This window comes from Lycorma delicatula, chromosome 2, assembly GCF_047948215.1.
Source record: "Lycorma delicatula isolate Av1 chromosome 2, ASM4794821v1, whole genome shotgun sequence".
Lineage (NCBI taxonomy): Eukaryota > Metazoa > Arthropoda > Insecta > Hemiptera > Fulgoridae > Lycorma > Lycorma delicatula.
Genome location: NC_134456.1, coordinates 38,439,866 through 38,456,829, shown reverse-complemented (window position 1 = coordinate 38,456,829; position 16,964 = coordinate 38,439,866). Strand labels below are relative to the sequence as shown.

At 29.9% G+C, this 16,964-nt stretch overlaps 1 protein-coding gene across 5 annotated transcripts in view; it reads right to left on the bottom strand.

The window, feature by feature from the left end:
* Nucleotides 1–16,964, bottom strand: part of AsnS (asparagine synthetase) — a 50,416-nt gene that overhangs the window by 22,389 nt on the left and 11,063 nt on the right. For all 5 annotated transcript variants that reach the window (XM_075355138.1, XM_075355139.1, XM_075355140.1 and 2 more), the window contains 5 exons: nt 13,353–13,490; nt 12,657–12,782; nt 7,900–8,137; nt 6,656–6,832; nt 700–878 (listed from right to left, as the gene is read on the bottom strand). In XM_075355138.1, coding sequence (XP_075211253.1) covers nt 700–878; nt 6,656–6,832; nt 7,900–8,137; nt 12,657–12,782; nt 13,353–13,478 — 846 coding nt within the window. In that variant the 5' untranslated portion in view covers nt 13,479–13,490. The remainder of the gene's footprint in view (nt 1–699; nt 879–6,655; nt 6,833–7,899; nt 8,138–12,656; nt 12,783–13,352; nt 13,491–16,964) is intronic.

Below are 16,964 nucleotides of genomic sequence, written 5' to 3'. Positions count from 1 at the left end.
GCATGGAGAACACTTTCATCAGGAGATTTCAGCTATGGAAAAGAGGTATCAAGGCAAATGTAATCCTAGTATGATGACCGATTATTGTTGAACCATCAATAGTGATGCTCCACAGGCAAAATATAGCAGAAAATCATCATTTCTTACTTTCTAGGTGAGTCAAATGTGTGTAGTTAAAAAATATTGTGTATTCTTGGAAATCTTCCATGATGGGGAAAAACTGATCATATTTGAATTCAGGAGAAAAAATATTATCAGAATCACATATTTTTCTTCGTGAAACAAAAAAAATTAATTTTTCCCTCCTTTATATAACTATAAGTATATTTATATACATAAATATTTAATTGTAAAAGTTCCATCAGTTCAGTAAAATCAAAAATGTAATTATCAGTTTTTAATTTGTTCTACCTTTACATATATATATGTAGAAAGTTCTAAGGTCCAAGTCTGTGTAAAGGCAGTTGCTTTTATATGGATTTGAATGCTAGACAATGGATATTAGAGTGTTTATACAACCCTTTTCATTATGTTAGTTTATATACGAATAAATAAAACAGTGATAAAATAAATATTCAGTTATTATAAAAAAAAGGTACTTATTGAAACAAAACTTTGGATTAACATCAATAGTTTCAATGAGCAAATAATATATATTATTATTTATATTTTATAACTGAAGAGTACTTTGAAACTTACTTGTATTTTATACGGTATACCAGCTGCTTTTGCTTCTTGAACCAGTATGGCAGCAATAAGACTTGAGTCAAGACCACCGGATAATAAACAGCCAATACGTCGTTCAGCCATTAAACGTTTACGTACTGCTGCAGTTAGCAATGTTCTGATGTTTGCTTTAATGTCATTTGGTTTTAGCTCTGTAAAAGAATATTACTGTTTTATTAAGTAATGAGCATAACAGTCATCATGCTTATCTTGACTTTAATGCAAGACTTTAGATTTAACTGATCAATGAAATCCATTAGTGATCAATATCAAATGCATTCAATCGTATTCATGTAGTCCCATGATCCCAAAGGCTTCTCTACTTTAAGTTTTAGCCTTCCTTCAGACATGAGACTAATCCTGACAAACAGGTCTGTAGTATCAGTATTGGACACACACGCGCGCGTGTATATATTATATATATATATGTATATATAATTTTCAGGTCAACCACTTAGGAGTGGTCAACCTGATTGGTCCCAGACAACATGTTTACCAGTACATTTACACTTACATTCCACTACATCTGCAGCTATGTCAGGCCTGGCCAGCCAGTAACAGTAATTGCATTTTTTTGCCTATACACACACACACACACACACACCCAGACCCAGCAGTAGATGGAAAACTGATTGCATAAAACAACATATATATATATATATGTAAAGAAGAGGGTTGTATAAAATGTTTAGTATAATGAAAACCAAAAAACTTTTGTTAATATATATAGTATGATACATATGCTATAGTATGCAGTGAATAAATATGAATTGAAAAAATATAGTATGCATATGAATAAATAAAACAATGACAAAATAAACATTCTGTTATTATTATAAAAAAAGGCTTATTAAATTTTCAAGTTTCAAATATACCAGTTTGATACTTGTTCACACTGCCACTTTTTTCATTTTTTTTGATGCAACATCTTTGTCAAAAAAACAATATATTTGTTATCAATCGAAGTGCGCATCGGTTGTTTGTTTAGATTATGTTGACTCCCCATGAACTGATGAATTGTATACAAATCAACATAACCTGTATTCACTTCACTCACTAACCTCGTGTAATTAACATTAAATATGCATATAAAGGTTATATTTGGTTAGGTTACATTGATATATATATATACGGTTCATCAGTACACAGAGTCAACATATCTGAAGTGTTTTGTAAATTTTTATTTTTCATTAAAAAAATGTACTTTTTAACATTATTCATTTTCTCAAGAAATCTGGAAAAGTTGCATAAAAAAAAGTGAAAAAGTGGTGGTACGATATCAGACAAGTACCACTAGTTTTTTTTTAATATTATTTTATCTATTAAATTTTCTTACATAATTTAATGATATTATAATTACTATCAATATTATTTTTTAACTAACTAAAATTGTCAGTGTAAACATAGAAAAAATTTTAAAACTATGCACAAATACATATGCAAAAAGTAACATATATAAAAAAAATTAGAGAAGGGCAAAATATGAAGGAGAAAAATTAAAATTTTATTCATAACTATTAAAAATTCTTCTTTATTGAAACAGTTTTCCTACATTCTAATCATGTATATTGCAGAAAAGATACATCCTTTAAGTCATTAAAAAGTTAAAAAAGTAATTAAATTTTTTTTTTAAATTTCCTAAAGTCATTAAAAAGTTTCTAATAAGTTGTTAAAAAAAATATTTATTAAAGGAACAATTTTAAAATAGTATGCTTAAAAATGAGGCTAGTAATAATAATTTACTTACTAATAATAATTTACTTTTTTACCAGTAAAAAAACCATACATATCAGCAAGTACATTGAACTTACACAAATGGTACAAATTTCTTGAAACTGTTTAATTGTCTAATATAAGTTGATTTAGTTATTTGTACTATATTAGGAGATCTCTTGTTAAATAAATCATACCTCTTGTAAAAATTGTACTCATAACCATACTTTCAACATTATTTTATAATAATTTTTATCCAACAGTTATTCTTTCAGTCTCCTTAAAAAAATATTATTGAAAAAAATAAAAACTTGAGTAAATTAAAAAAATTACATATAAATAGATAAGATTTGACTGATCTAAAGAGCAAAGAATTGGTTCATTAGTACATAATTTTTCAATCACAAAATTCAAATTTTCAGAATTTATCAGTCTGATACAGTCAGTGATCAAATACTGACTGAGCATTGGCATTATTTGGTCAATGTTGACCAAGTAAAATACTGATAAAGTTGAAAATTAGGCAAAGTGTAAACAAAAATTTTGATATTTTTAAAAAATACCAAAAATATTTATGGTCCTACTTTAGTATGCGGTCACTGTACAATTGTGTATATCAGTGATTCTCAACCACTGTGCCCTAGATGGTGACAAAGCCGTACAATTTGATTGACTGACGCTTCAAAGCAACGATGGTAGAGTTTATTATCCATGGAACGCATTGCAAATTGAAAGAGGCCATCAACTGTTGATGTGTACACTAGTTCGATTTAATAAATATACCCAAAATCTTATTCTGTTTTAAATACCTTTAACATTACCTTTTAGAATTTAATGCGATTTAAGGTACATACACCTATTCATATTTTTCATTCTTGTTTTGGATTTCATATTTATACGTTTTATTTGTTGAATTTCTATTTTTTAAGGCATTAAAAATTGACAAATTTGTTAATAAAAAACGAAAAAATGATGAAAAAATACATCAAAAGAAACAGAAACAGTAAATCCAAATGACATAAGTAAACCTTGTAAAAGTAATATAAAAAGTATAAATGTAATTGCCAATGCACGGAACATTAGTTGAACTTTGAGTTCATGTGGACTGGAGAAGAAAGTCATTTGTGTCACATCCAAAAAAAAAATTATCAGACAGTGCAGTGGTACAGGTGTGTAGACTCAGATTTCCTTCATGTTATTTAAAATTAATTATTAATGAGAAACATTAATTTTCATCTAAAATAGGACTTTTAAAATTTAAAGATATTCAGCTTCAGTCGGATTCACACTCAGCTCCTAATGAGTTAGCAGATCCATTCAGTTTACACAACTCCTTTTGGATACACTTGGCTCCTGACAATTCATCGGCTCCATATAGTTCACACAGTTCCTTTCAGATGCACTCAGCTCCATGCAGTTCAAACAGCTCCTGTCAGATGCACTTGACAACTGACAATTCAGCGGCTCCACACAAAGTATACAAGCAGGTTTTGAAATTCATTCAAGCAGTCCTCTTCCAGTCTTCTACAGGTCTACTGCAAGTCTCCAAGGACTCAACAAATCTTCTTTCACTCATTATTTGATATTAAATATATTAATACAACAAATTTACATAAAGATTCACAAGTTAATGTTATTATATGTATGAATGATATTTACAATTCATAACAAAAATAATTATAATCGCAAGTACATAAGGACTTAATTTATTTAAAGAATCAGCACCAATTTCAACATACAATCGGTACCAACTAAATTAAAACATCACTTTAATATTAAACATCCAAATTTTACATCAAAAGATAAAAATTACTTTCAAAAATTTTTATCAACACAAGCAAAACAAGCCAAAATTTTTGATAAAAGTTAAGTATTTCAGAAAAGGCTCAGCTTGCTTCATATAAAATGTCAAAATTCATTGCTTTAAAGCTGAAACCTATAAGGTTTCCTTAATATTGTTGAGGAAATTATTTTACCTGCTTGTCAAAAAATTGTTAAAACCACGCTAGGCGATGAAGCAGAAGTTAATGTAGCACCTGTTAGTGTCATTGGAAACCGGTATTCTTAAAATACCGGTTTACAATGACAAAGTACATTAAGAATTGTTGATTTTTTATGTAATACTGAAGAAAATACTGCCAAAGTACTTAAAGTAAAGCTTTTTTCATTGTAAATTGAGGACATACAGATATTTCTGGAACAAGCTCAATTAATAGCATTTGTTTGGTTTGTTCATGATAATGAAATAATAAATTACTTTTTGTGTTATCAAGAGTTATTTGATTATACCACAGGACAAAATATTTTTTGTGCAATAAATTCATATTTTGAGCAAATAGGTATTTTGTTGAATTTCTATGTTGGAATTTGCACAGATGGCGCTCTGTGTATGACTGGTTCAATAAAAGGATTTGTAACAATTGTAAAAGAGCAGAAACCAAATATTCTATTTATCCATTTTTTTTTTCATCGAGAAGCCCTAATGACAAAAGCTTTACAAGATGATTTGAGAACAGTTTTTATTAAACAATTAATATGATTAATTTTATAAAGTCAAGACCATTCAAAAGTTAAAGACCATTCAAAAGTCGCCTATGCACACAATTGTGCCAAGCTATGAAGTCTAAACAAAAATCTTTATTACTGCATACTAAGGAAAGTTTGAAAATTTTTATTACAAGTACTTGAAATGAAAAATGAATTAACTTTTTTTGAACAAGAAAATGTTCTTTTTTGTGAATTTATTAAAAACAAAATATAGTACGCTAAATTAGCATACTTGTCAGATACATTTACTGTTTTTACAAATAGTATGCAGAGACCACATGAAAATATTCTAAATTCAACTGATAAATTAGGATTCCAAAATAAGCTCAGCCTGAAAAATTAAAGCTGAAAAGGTTAATTTAGACATATATGGAAATGTCCCAAAACACAACTAAGACAAGATAGAATCAACAGTAGTTGAACATTTGATAGGAAAACAAATGGAAAAATATTTTTCAACACTGCAATTAAAAAAATATGATTGGATAAGGAATCCATTCTTAATAAATGATGCATCCATTTTTATACATTGAATGAAGAAGAGGAACACATCTTTTTATCAGCAGATAGAATCTGGAAATTAAAATATTCCAAAATGTCAATTGATACTGTTTGGATATCACTTCAAAAATATTTCCCAGATATATCAGGCACAGCTTTAGTAATTTTATTACAATTTTTGACATTGTATTTATGCAAATTTGGATTTTTGGCATTAACAAACATAAAAACAAAAAAGAGATCAAAACTTGTTAATGTGAAAAATGAATTTAAGAATTACATTGTCTTTATCTGGCTTAACATAAATAAAACAATAAAAAAATACCAACCTCAAATTCCTCATTAAAATCTAATTATTCTGTAAAATTGTATTATGAAAAATAGTAATAAGCTCAATGATCTTATAAAAAACTGATTGTTAGTTTTAAATTATTGTTCAAAATACTCAGGTGTGCCACAAAAATTGTCATACATCAGAAACTGTTTCTCAATAGAAAGAAGGTTAAGAACCACCACTGTTTGTATATTTAATGTTAATTAGATGAGGTTAGCAAGCAAAGTGAGTTAGGTTACGTTTGGTTGAAGTAGCCGATTTGTGACAGTATACATCGTTAGCTAAATTATTAAATAAAATGTTCAAAATTTTTAAGTTCAATTTACAGAAGTTACAATTTGTTAATGCACATATATTATTGAATAAAACAAAAAAGGAAAAAGAAATAAAAATTCCTACAGCACAGTTTCTCTAGTTTCATTTCTTATTCAATTTAAGCCGCTGATATAATAAAAAAAATAAAAATAAACATATTTTACATGAAAATCGTCAATGATATTAGATGCATTTTGTATCAAATGAAAAATAAGAATCCTAACCAGCACTTCAAACCAAAACCTTCTGAATAATCTTTTTTTAATATTCTTTAACTTTTGATAACATAAAATATCTGCTAGATATAGATAAAATAAAATAATCTCAAAATCATGTCATATAATCATCTCGCTACTAAAATAATTAAAGTATTATTTAAAATAGTAGAAAGCCTACTTAAGATTTTAGGCTTTCTACAAAATAGCATTTTACTTCTGCATTTGCTTTTGCCAATTATAAACATTCTGTAAAATAATATTTTTACACTTGAACATTTCCATTGAATAAACAGAATCTTACCTGATGCAGGGACATAAGTTCTCATTTTAAGTTTATCCCCAATTTTATAATACCGTTTTTCTTGGACAAGAGTAGTTTTACCATCTGGTTCAATTTTATATTCTGAATAGTGTCCTGGAGGATATTGTTCCACTTTGCAATTTCCTTTAGGAACAATATTCTCTAAGCTCATCAAACCTACAATATAAAAAGAAAACAAAAGAGTTAAAAAAGTTTTATAAACAAATTATTAGATTGCCAAAATTAATTAAATTAATATCATATTGTGTCATTAACAAAACAAACTGACTTTTTCAAAGTATAAAAATATGTTGCACTTATATTCCACTTTGTTAATATTTCTTTATTTATTGCTCAACATACAAACATAAGTATATGCATATGTTCACACATTCTGAATTTATGAAAAATGCTTTATATTTTAATATGATTGCTGCTATTATACAAAAAATCTTCCGGTGCTTGTAATTGCAGGTAATTATGTAGCAACTAACATCTATTCTTCAGTGCTTGTCCTTTTTATAAACCATCAATGTCCATTATTTGTTATATTTTTGTTTTAACATGACTGTTTCTGTAAGACATTTCTCCACAGCTTCAAGTGTTTTACAATTTGGTGTTCTTCAATCTGGATATTTGTCACAATGTTCTCAAACTGCAGCCCATATCATTGTTAACTTATTTAATCATAAATTAACAGCTCAAATAACATTTGTTATTCAATAACATCTTACATATACAAATAATTTGTTCAGAATAATTTATTTTGTTATTTATTTATTTTTAAAATTAATTTTTTTTAAATATTTATTTACTTATTGGTGATTTAACTAAGTTAATTTTCTTTACTCCAATTTTTTGGACTTTCCAAAAATTTTCTTACAACTTATTAATTAGAATTCTGGAATCTGTTTTAATTTTTCAGCTTAAAAAATACATGTTTTATTTTAAATAACTACCAAACTTAATTTAGGGCCCAAGAGTTTCAATAAGTCTTCATTTCACTCTTAAGAGCAGCTAATCAGGGCAGAATAGTTTGTTACCTATAACTTGCAAACAATGTGCTTCTGGGAATATGTTTATAGGAGATTTATTGTTCATATAAATATCCCAAATCAGCTCCAAAAGTATTGTGATATGCAATATTCAATCGCTTTGTATATATATTCTAATTGATAAGCAATTAGGAATAGACAGACTTGTGTAATAAAGTTGCAACTCTAGTTAAAATGTCTACAAATTACCTTTTCCTTCAGAAGAAAATCCAACAATGCCAGCCTCTGTTTTAAGCCTAAATAAAGGCCTTACACCATAAGGATCTCTACCAACATAAACTCTTTGATTTTTCTTATCGACCAGAATAAATGCAAAGACACCATCTAAGTTTTGAACACAGTGTTCAATTCCTCCTGCAGAAAATAATCTAATAATGCACTCAACATCACATTTGGTTTCATATTTGAAGTTAAACTCCTCACCCAACTGTAATAAAAAAAAAAAAAAAAAATGTTAAAACCTTTTTATCAATATGGTTATATAAAATCTGTCTAATTGAAAACATTCTTTCAAACATTTCACTTTCAATGAAGGGCTTTAATAACTTCAAAACATCAGTAACATAAACAATAATTTCAAACTTTCACTAAACTTAATTTATTATATTATTTAAGTAAAATACCTACAATGACAGGTTTTTTTATTAAGGTAGACATAAGTTCAGTAAATGGGGTTGAAACTGAGAAACAATCCACTTCAACAAACAATTCACAATTGCAGAAGTAGACATCATTTTATGGGGCATTTTGGAAAAAATCACATTCATGGTCTGTTAATCCAAAAAATTATTTTCTTATAAAATTCAAAATAATTACTTTAAAATAATTACATTATAGTGAAACCTTGTAAATTTAAAATGCAAGAAACCAATAAAAAAACTTGAATTCCTGGAATTTTGAATTGTAGGATTTAGTCAATTCCTACAATTTGTAAGTTCTATTTAAGTACTTCTATGTTTTTAACTCAAGTATGATCTTGTAATTAAATAATATCATGAAAAATATTCTTTCTTAAAAATTAAGATTAATTACAAGCTGCAAACTTTAAACATACATATCATTTAAACTTCTACATATTTCTGATAAAAAAAGACAATAAAATTTTGTCTTTTTTTTTGCAAAGATGCCTTATTTTATCTGCACTTTCTTCTAAGTTTCCAAAATCAATCGATCATTTCTCCTCCAATTTTCTCTTGAACAGTCATGATCTATGATTATGGACAGTGCTGAGCCACATCTTTCATGAGAGAGCAAATTAACATCCCCAGTCAGATAACCTTTTCATTAAAAACCTTGACATATTATCTCTATTCAATTAAATATTTCTTAAAAGCTTGATCATTTAAATCATTGGCATACAAAAATCATAACAATTATCAACAGATCCCCAGATTCTAGAGATACACAAAATAATTCATAATTAATTCCATTTTGCTAAAACAGTGCAATTGTTGGTATAGACATGCAAAATTAATGGCAATATAAATTCACTCTGAAGGAAAGAAATGAAACTTATTCTTAAAACTCAAATTATTTCAAGAGAGGACAGTTCCTCTCATTATCCAACACTAAATCTTCTATTTTATCAGTTTTCATTTCTTCCTCTCTCTTGTTTTAGTTTACCAACATTTTCCATGCTTAATTTGTTGAGAAACATTACAAGAAAAGACACTAACAAAAAAGAAAAACTATATTAGCAAATTTATTTTAATTTTTGGATGCGTTTGCAACTATTCATATTTTAGCAGGTTCCTCACAATTTTGAAGATAGCTTTTTTTAAAAATATAATTTAATTTCTAATAGCATTTATGTTTTTAAATCAGGCCACTGGCATCTAACAAATTTTTGTCACTTTTATTAATCGTATTTATTAATATTTCTTGTTACTTGCATTTTGAAATCAATTTCATGTATTCAAACTCTTGAAATAACAAACTGAACCGAATTAATAAATAGAATTATTTTTTAAATATATATCAAAAAGTCTACAGTAGCACTTGCTGCTATCTTCAGTGAGCTGTTATTCTCATGGTGATAATATTTGTAATGAGTTTTTTGAATTAGTAAGACATATATAGGATACGGTTGAAAAATATCCTGGATTTATTATAGCTATTCAATTATTATAGCATTGTGTTTTTGTCAATTTAAATATTTCATAACATGTTAAGATACGGTCATTTTTGTGTATGAATAAAGACGTGTATTTTTTCTCTCAGAAGGCTGTTATTAATTTGCGAGCAGTTTTTCCTGAACCTTTGTTCAGGAATGAATATATATATAATGTCATATTTTTTGTTTTGTTGAAAAATAGATTTTTATTTTTATTTATTATGTGTAGAATGCATCAAGAGTATGCTGATACATCTATTTATTAAGTTTGTGGAATAGTATGTGTTGGTATCTTAGTGCTAGTTTTTTGTGTGGTCTTTAGGGCCTCCAGTTTTAAATTATGGAGTTAAGTTAAGATTTTATAAAGAAAAATGACTGGGATAAATAATTGTTTTAACTCTTCCTTTAAACAAAAGTTTGAAATTATGACTTGAAATTAAATAGCTTCCATTGAAAATTTCTTACGAAGGTCATAAAATAGATACATCCATATTTCTAAATAATCACCATCCAAAGTAAAGTACACTTCTTTTTTTTTAGATTTTTATCTGTTAATCAAATACTCTCTTAAGTCAAACTTCCAAGTACTAGTAGTACCTAGTGTAACTGTTATTGTGTTTTGAGCTGAACATCCTAAGATCTGTCTGTAGGACAGCAAGTAAGAAATTATCAAATGTCATTTTGTCCCAACCAGTCTTCAACTTTCTCATCAACCACTTGATTAACTCAAGAGAGTTATCCAATTTTAAAATCATACACCTTTCATGAGCTAGAATAAATTAGTGAAAGTAAAGTTGTGATTAAAAACTGGAAAACTGAAACTACAGAGATTAAAATTGGTGAAATTGTAGACAGACGGAGCCTCAATGTTGTCCTTTTGCAGCACCCATATGTAATTACGGGTGATCTGCCAGGCATTCACAGCTGGAAAAAGTTCTGTATAGGGCATACCTGTATGTCTGCTATTCTCTGCAGGAAGTTGCTTGATAGTGTCTTTATATGGAAGGTTTCTGATGCGCATCATGTTGTGGTCAGATTTGCCATTCGCGGATAGAACCTTGCAGTTGTTAGTTTATATTTCCAATTGAGGGATTCCACTGAGGAACATGTAGCGAGATCAGATAGGATCCTTCATATTGCGGGTAATGGTCCAATCCCTATTAGTGCCGATGTTAATGCGAAGTCGCTTCCCTGGCACAGTGGGATCAGTGATCATGGCAGTGACTCAATTGATAGTTTCATTGCGCAGCATAATTTTGAGGTCTTTAATACTGCCAACCAGTTGGCCACTTACATCGGTATGGTTGACAGATGAAGGGCCTTTTCAGATACAAGTATTGACATCACTATTGGTAGGGACATCCCTGGCTGCTCTGTGGTCGATGACTGTTCCAGCAATCATCGGTTGGTACTTTTTGAAATAGCAGATGAGCTGCGCGATGGCCATGAGGGACACTTTACCAAGCATGCTTCTGCATAGTAAGGCAGATTGGCTGAAATTCTCCTCTTTGTTGGAGTCCAGACTAGAGATTTTTTCTCGAGACCTTGACGGCCTGCCACTAGATGTCCTGGCAGAAAATTTCACTTCTGTGGTGGTGGTGGCAGCTTCAGCTGCCATCCCTAGAAGCGCTGGCTGGGAACATACATCTGGTTGGTGGTCTTGGAATCTGACAGCAATGAAGCAGTCCATGAATCGACTCAGAAGGGATGCATAATGAGAGGGTCATCCCAATCGGCGTTCAGCCCTTACTGTGGATTACTGCAGAAGGAGGGCTAGGTAATTTCATAGCATTAGGTCCTCCAAGCGTAATTCCTAGCATTCCTTCGTTCAGGAGCTAGCTTCCTTCCGCTGGTGGTGGTCCTGGTTGTAACTTGGTAATACCATGGGAGACTACATGATAGGACCGGGTGGGTGTTCGGGGTTTGTCCAAAGCTCCTGCGCGTACCGGAATGAGGTTACGTTCCCCTTGTTAGGTGACTTAAATTGGTCAACTTGTTTGGATGTAAGTCTGAATTTCTATGTTGCATAAAACATAATTTTGATTGGTATGAGTGTAGCACTGATTTAACTTTCAACTTATTTGTTTTCTGAAGCATTCACAGTCATGAACAGTGCTGTCAAATCTGGGTTCATGCTTCCGCGGTTTTGGTCAGTTAGTTTGAGTGAATCATGTTAGGTTGGATGTGAAGATGTTCGTTTGAGGCCTATGTGAAGGCAAAATCTAATTTGTATTTACTGATGCAAATGTTTGCCAAGGCATTTACATTGGTGGCATCCCGACCAAGGCCTGGCTGATGACTGTGAGATGTAATCAGTTAGAGGGTCTAAAGATGACCTCCAGTAAAGCCCCTCAGGGCTCGGAATGGAGGGGGTGGTGTGGCGACCAGTAACGCCACAAGGTAGGTGTCTTCCCCCTACGGGGTTCGGATGGTAATAAGACAGTAAGTCCTCTAATAAAGAAGCACAAAAAATTGAGGGGATAACTAAAGTAGTTGACATATATTATGACACAAACATTAGCATTGAATTCTATATGAATGATTAATCTGAACAGGATTCAACACTGAAACTTCTTGCAATTTAAAGCTGCATTTTTTTTTTATTAAAATGTTGCACTTAAAACTTTGATTAAACTAAATCTCTTTTTTGGGATTTAAATGCATCCACTGAAGCACTGAAACATCTTGGCCATACAAATGCTCTATATATATATATATATATATATATATATATATATATATATATATAAGTGCATGTACATGTATACATAGAACCAACAAATGTAAGCATTTTTGACAAAAAACCCTATAACAATGTTAAAATTATACTTACCCTCTTACAGTTATATAATTCTCCATTACATATCAATGTAAGTTCAGGGTATTCGTGCAATGTCATAGGCTGCATTCCATATACACTGTCAACAATTGACAGACGTACAAAACCCAAACATCCATCCTGTAAAATATATGTATGAAAAAATTAATTTAGTAAATATTTTATTCTTTAACTGTATCTGATTTAGCAATAAGTAGTTTGTTCATTCTACAGCTATTAAACGATAATTCATACAAAGGAACAAATCAGCTGGAAGTATGTATTTACAATGTTATCTGACAGAAAAATAAGTAAAGGAAATGTGAATAAGTAAGTAGTAAGAATAATAATAACATACTGAACAGAAACAGAATCCATAAGAAGTAAGATAAAAATTAACTGGATACAACAGAAATCAGGTAGTTGAAGTAGAAAAAAAATTTGTGATCTGACTGAATAAGATTTGGAATGAAAAGGTAAAAGGCAAAACCAAAGGATGAGAGATATTTAAGAAAAGCAGTGTTAAGGATACAATTGTGTGCCCATGTGAGTGACTGATGAAAACATAATTTTAATAAAGAATGGAGTTACTCTAAACAATAAGTGAAAGGACTTATATTAAAGAATAATAAAGTATGGATGAAAGAAGCCAAAATTACTTATTAGAAACTGTGATTCTATATAACATGGAAAAGGCTGTAAAAGAATTACCTTCACTTCTTGATCGTGCTGAACTCTCCAAGCATCTGGCCCACGATGATGTAATTTAAAGAATGAGTCTTCATAATGAGAAAGTGAATTAGAACATACACCAAATAAAGCCCAGATTCCACACATTTTTTTATTTTCCTGAAAAAAAAAACAGGAAATGAAATAAAATCAAATCACCTGCAAAAAAATATCATTGCAAAAAACAATTATGAATTTATTTTTTTCCTTAATGAAAGTAATTCTGCTAATAAAATTGTTTAGTTCTGTACATGGGCACTCAAAACATATGAAAAGTTTTATTTGAATAAAAATAAGAACTTAACAACTTTGTTGCAGGGTGGTCCCCCACAACATATGTTGTGGGGACCATATTGTGACAGCATATGTTTTCAACATATGCTGTTTTCACAACATATTCAAGAGTACTGTTTCACAATGTACTCATATTGTGCATTGCTGTACTTCTTGATATATGTACCTCTTTTCCACCATTTCCCATCGCTATATAACCTTCTTTTAATGAATTTCTGGCTAATTATATTTTCTTAATTGTAAGTATTAATTCTTTTGTGATGCTTTTTTAATTAAAAACTCACTAAAATTAATCAATAACTCCCTTTCAAATTTCATGAAAACTGTTCATTTGGGCAATATATTTTTAGAGTAATTATGCAGCTCCATTGATGTGGATTTACTGGCAACATTGTTGTAAATAGAATTGGCCTTAAAATGGTTCGAAAATGTTTCTAATATGTAAATAATAATAACTGTTCATCTAATAAACTGTTTTTGTCACGTTTATATGTTAGTAAATTTCATATTGATCAAGTTTATTGAGATTTCTTGATTATTTATTTTTGATTTTTTAAATTGTTTTTTTTTTTTGTTTTCTGGGATTAGGCTGAGTTTATGAATACTATTAACAAAAATTTTTCTATATTAATTTGCCCTGTTATTGATATTGAATTAATTAATCCAGTGAAACAGCACCAGTTGAATCCAGAAATGGAATGAAATAATTACTGTTAAAAAATAAAGACATTCATACTGATTACTGGAGAGTAATAACAAACCTGTTAATTCTCTAGCAAAAACAAGCATTAATTGAAACACATAATGCAATTTCTAAACAGTGATGAAATTAGAGTAGATGTAACCACTTTAATGTTTAAGAATAATTACAATAATATAATTAATGTACATTATAAAAATGATAAAACACAAGAACAATAATTTTGTGTTTCACACAAAGGTAATTATGCTTTACACAAGCGCGTGCGTGACATATCAGTTAATGATGCATATATATATATATATATATATATCAGTAATTGGTTTAAGTATCTCATAAAAAAATAAATAAAAAATTCCAGCAAAAATGTATCATATCATTTACTATTATCAATGTTGTTTTATATAATCATTTTAATGTTACATAGATTTCAGAAGAATATTTCAAGCTTCAAATAAATTTATTATTTTTATTAAATTTTGAACACCTTTCCTCGGCAATTCTTAAGTATTGCTCTCATTATATGTGTTTGAGGTCACTATTTTAAAATGTTTTTCATCATTAAAATTTTTTATTTCTCTATTGAACGGAAGTAGTGTATATAATAAATTGTTCCCCAAAAACGGGTTTCATTAATTTAGATTTACACTATCTGAACCTGCCTTTCTTATGGCTGTGGCATATGGAAAGCATCTGAGGTAGAGATGGTACCAGTCAAAGTAGCTATCAATTAGAGTAATGATGTTAATATGCAGCCAGTCTTTGTGTTAAACAAAGAGTGAAGCTGTCAATTTTAGGTTAAAATATCACCAGCATTTTTTTGGCTTGACAAGCTAATATATAACAGTTTATTTGCCTCACTGAATCATTTACTCCACTACTCCGAGTAAACCTGGTGTGGTGTGCTTGTTATTTTTGCAAAATAACTGTGCCATTTTTCAATGTGTCTAGAACCTTGTGTAAGGTTATCTGCAAAAAATATGTTTGTAGATTTTAAATATAACACATACAATATTTTAAATAATATATCAAATACATCATGAACAGTGCTTCTGGGAATGTATAGTTGACATATAAATATAGCTGAACCCTAAGGAGAATAAAAAGACACACTGAAGTCAACAGAAGAAGAATTCAATAAAACACAGTTGAGAGACTACTACAAAAATCAGCTCCAAAAATACGAACCTCCAAGCATACTAATAAAGAATGAAAACAGTAATCTGATCCATAATAATAAAGACAAAGTAGAAATCATAGCTAAATATTTCAATAAACTCCTAAACTGTGAAGAACTCTTAAACTTCAACACCAACACTCCAATAACATCACCAGAAAACATAAACCCTCCCACAATAAAAGAAGTCTACCAAGCACTGAGTGAGATGAAGAATTACAAAGCAGCGAAAGAAGATCAGACTTTTATAGAGATCTGGAAAAATGCAGGAAGATCAGCAATAATTGCCCTTCAACAAGCTTGTCAACATCTGAATCACAAAAGAACTATCAGAACACTGCACAATAGCCCTCATCCACCCGCAACACAAAAAAAAGACAGGTGGCAAAACAGACTCTAACATTACAGGGGAATCTCACTTCTAGACACAACGTACAAAACTCTTTCAAGAATCACCCTTAATAGGATCAGTTCACAACTCGAGAAAGAACTAAGAGAATACCAGGGAGGATTCAGACCCTAGAGAAGCTGTCCAGACCAGACCATGAGTCACAAGCTAATATGGATTACAACAGGAAAAGAAACAAAGACAAGATGGTAATATTTGTAGAGTTCAAGAAAGCTTATGATTGCATGGCACAGAGAATCCCTAATACAAATTCTAGGAGACCTTGGACTATGTACAAAATTAATAAACATGATAAAACTGACCATCACAGACATTAAGACGAAGGTAACATTCAGAGGCAAGGACTCTGAACCATTTGAGACCAAAACGGGACTGCGCCAAGGCAATGGGCTCTCACCACTGTTATTCAACTATGCTCTAGAACTGGTAATGAGGGAGTGGCTCAAAAAATTCCCCCAAAAGTAAAAATTGCCAAACAGTCAAAACCAACTACCTTAGTTTTGCTGATGACTTGGCATTGCTAGAAAACGACATCAATGAAGCTAAATCACAAATATTAAAACCTCAAAACATTGCAAATAAAACTGGCCTCAAAATATCATTTGAAAAGACAGAAATTATTCCCCAAAAACCAACATGATTAAAATAAGTAAATATTAACAGTAATGAAATCAAAATAGTAACCCAATTTAAATACGTTGGAAAAATAATAACAAACAACCTAAATGAAAAAACCTCAATCCAAATAAGAAGAAATAAACTGGCTAAAGCTCAAAAATGAACCTGGTATACTTACAATAAAAAATGCCTATCAATAAACACAAAATAATACACTACAATTATAATACCAGAAGTCACTTATGTAGCAGAAACACTCTTCTACCTGAATGAACAATCAAAGACAGACAGAACATCTAAAGAAGAATTGGAAGCACCTGCATTCATAAAAAGTACCAGAAAGGGGCAGTGGTGGATTGTGCCCAATAAAGTAGTGTACAAAAAGTTAGAACCTAT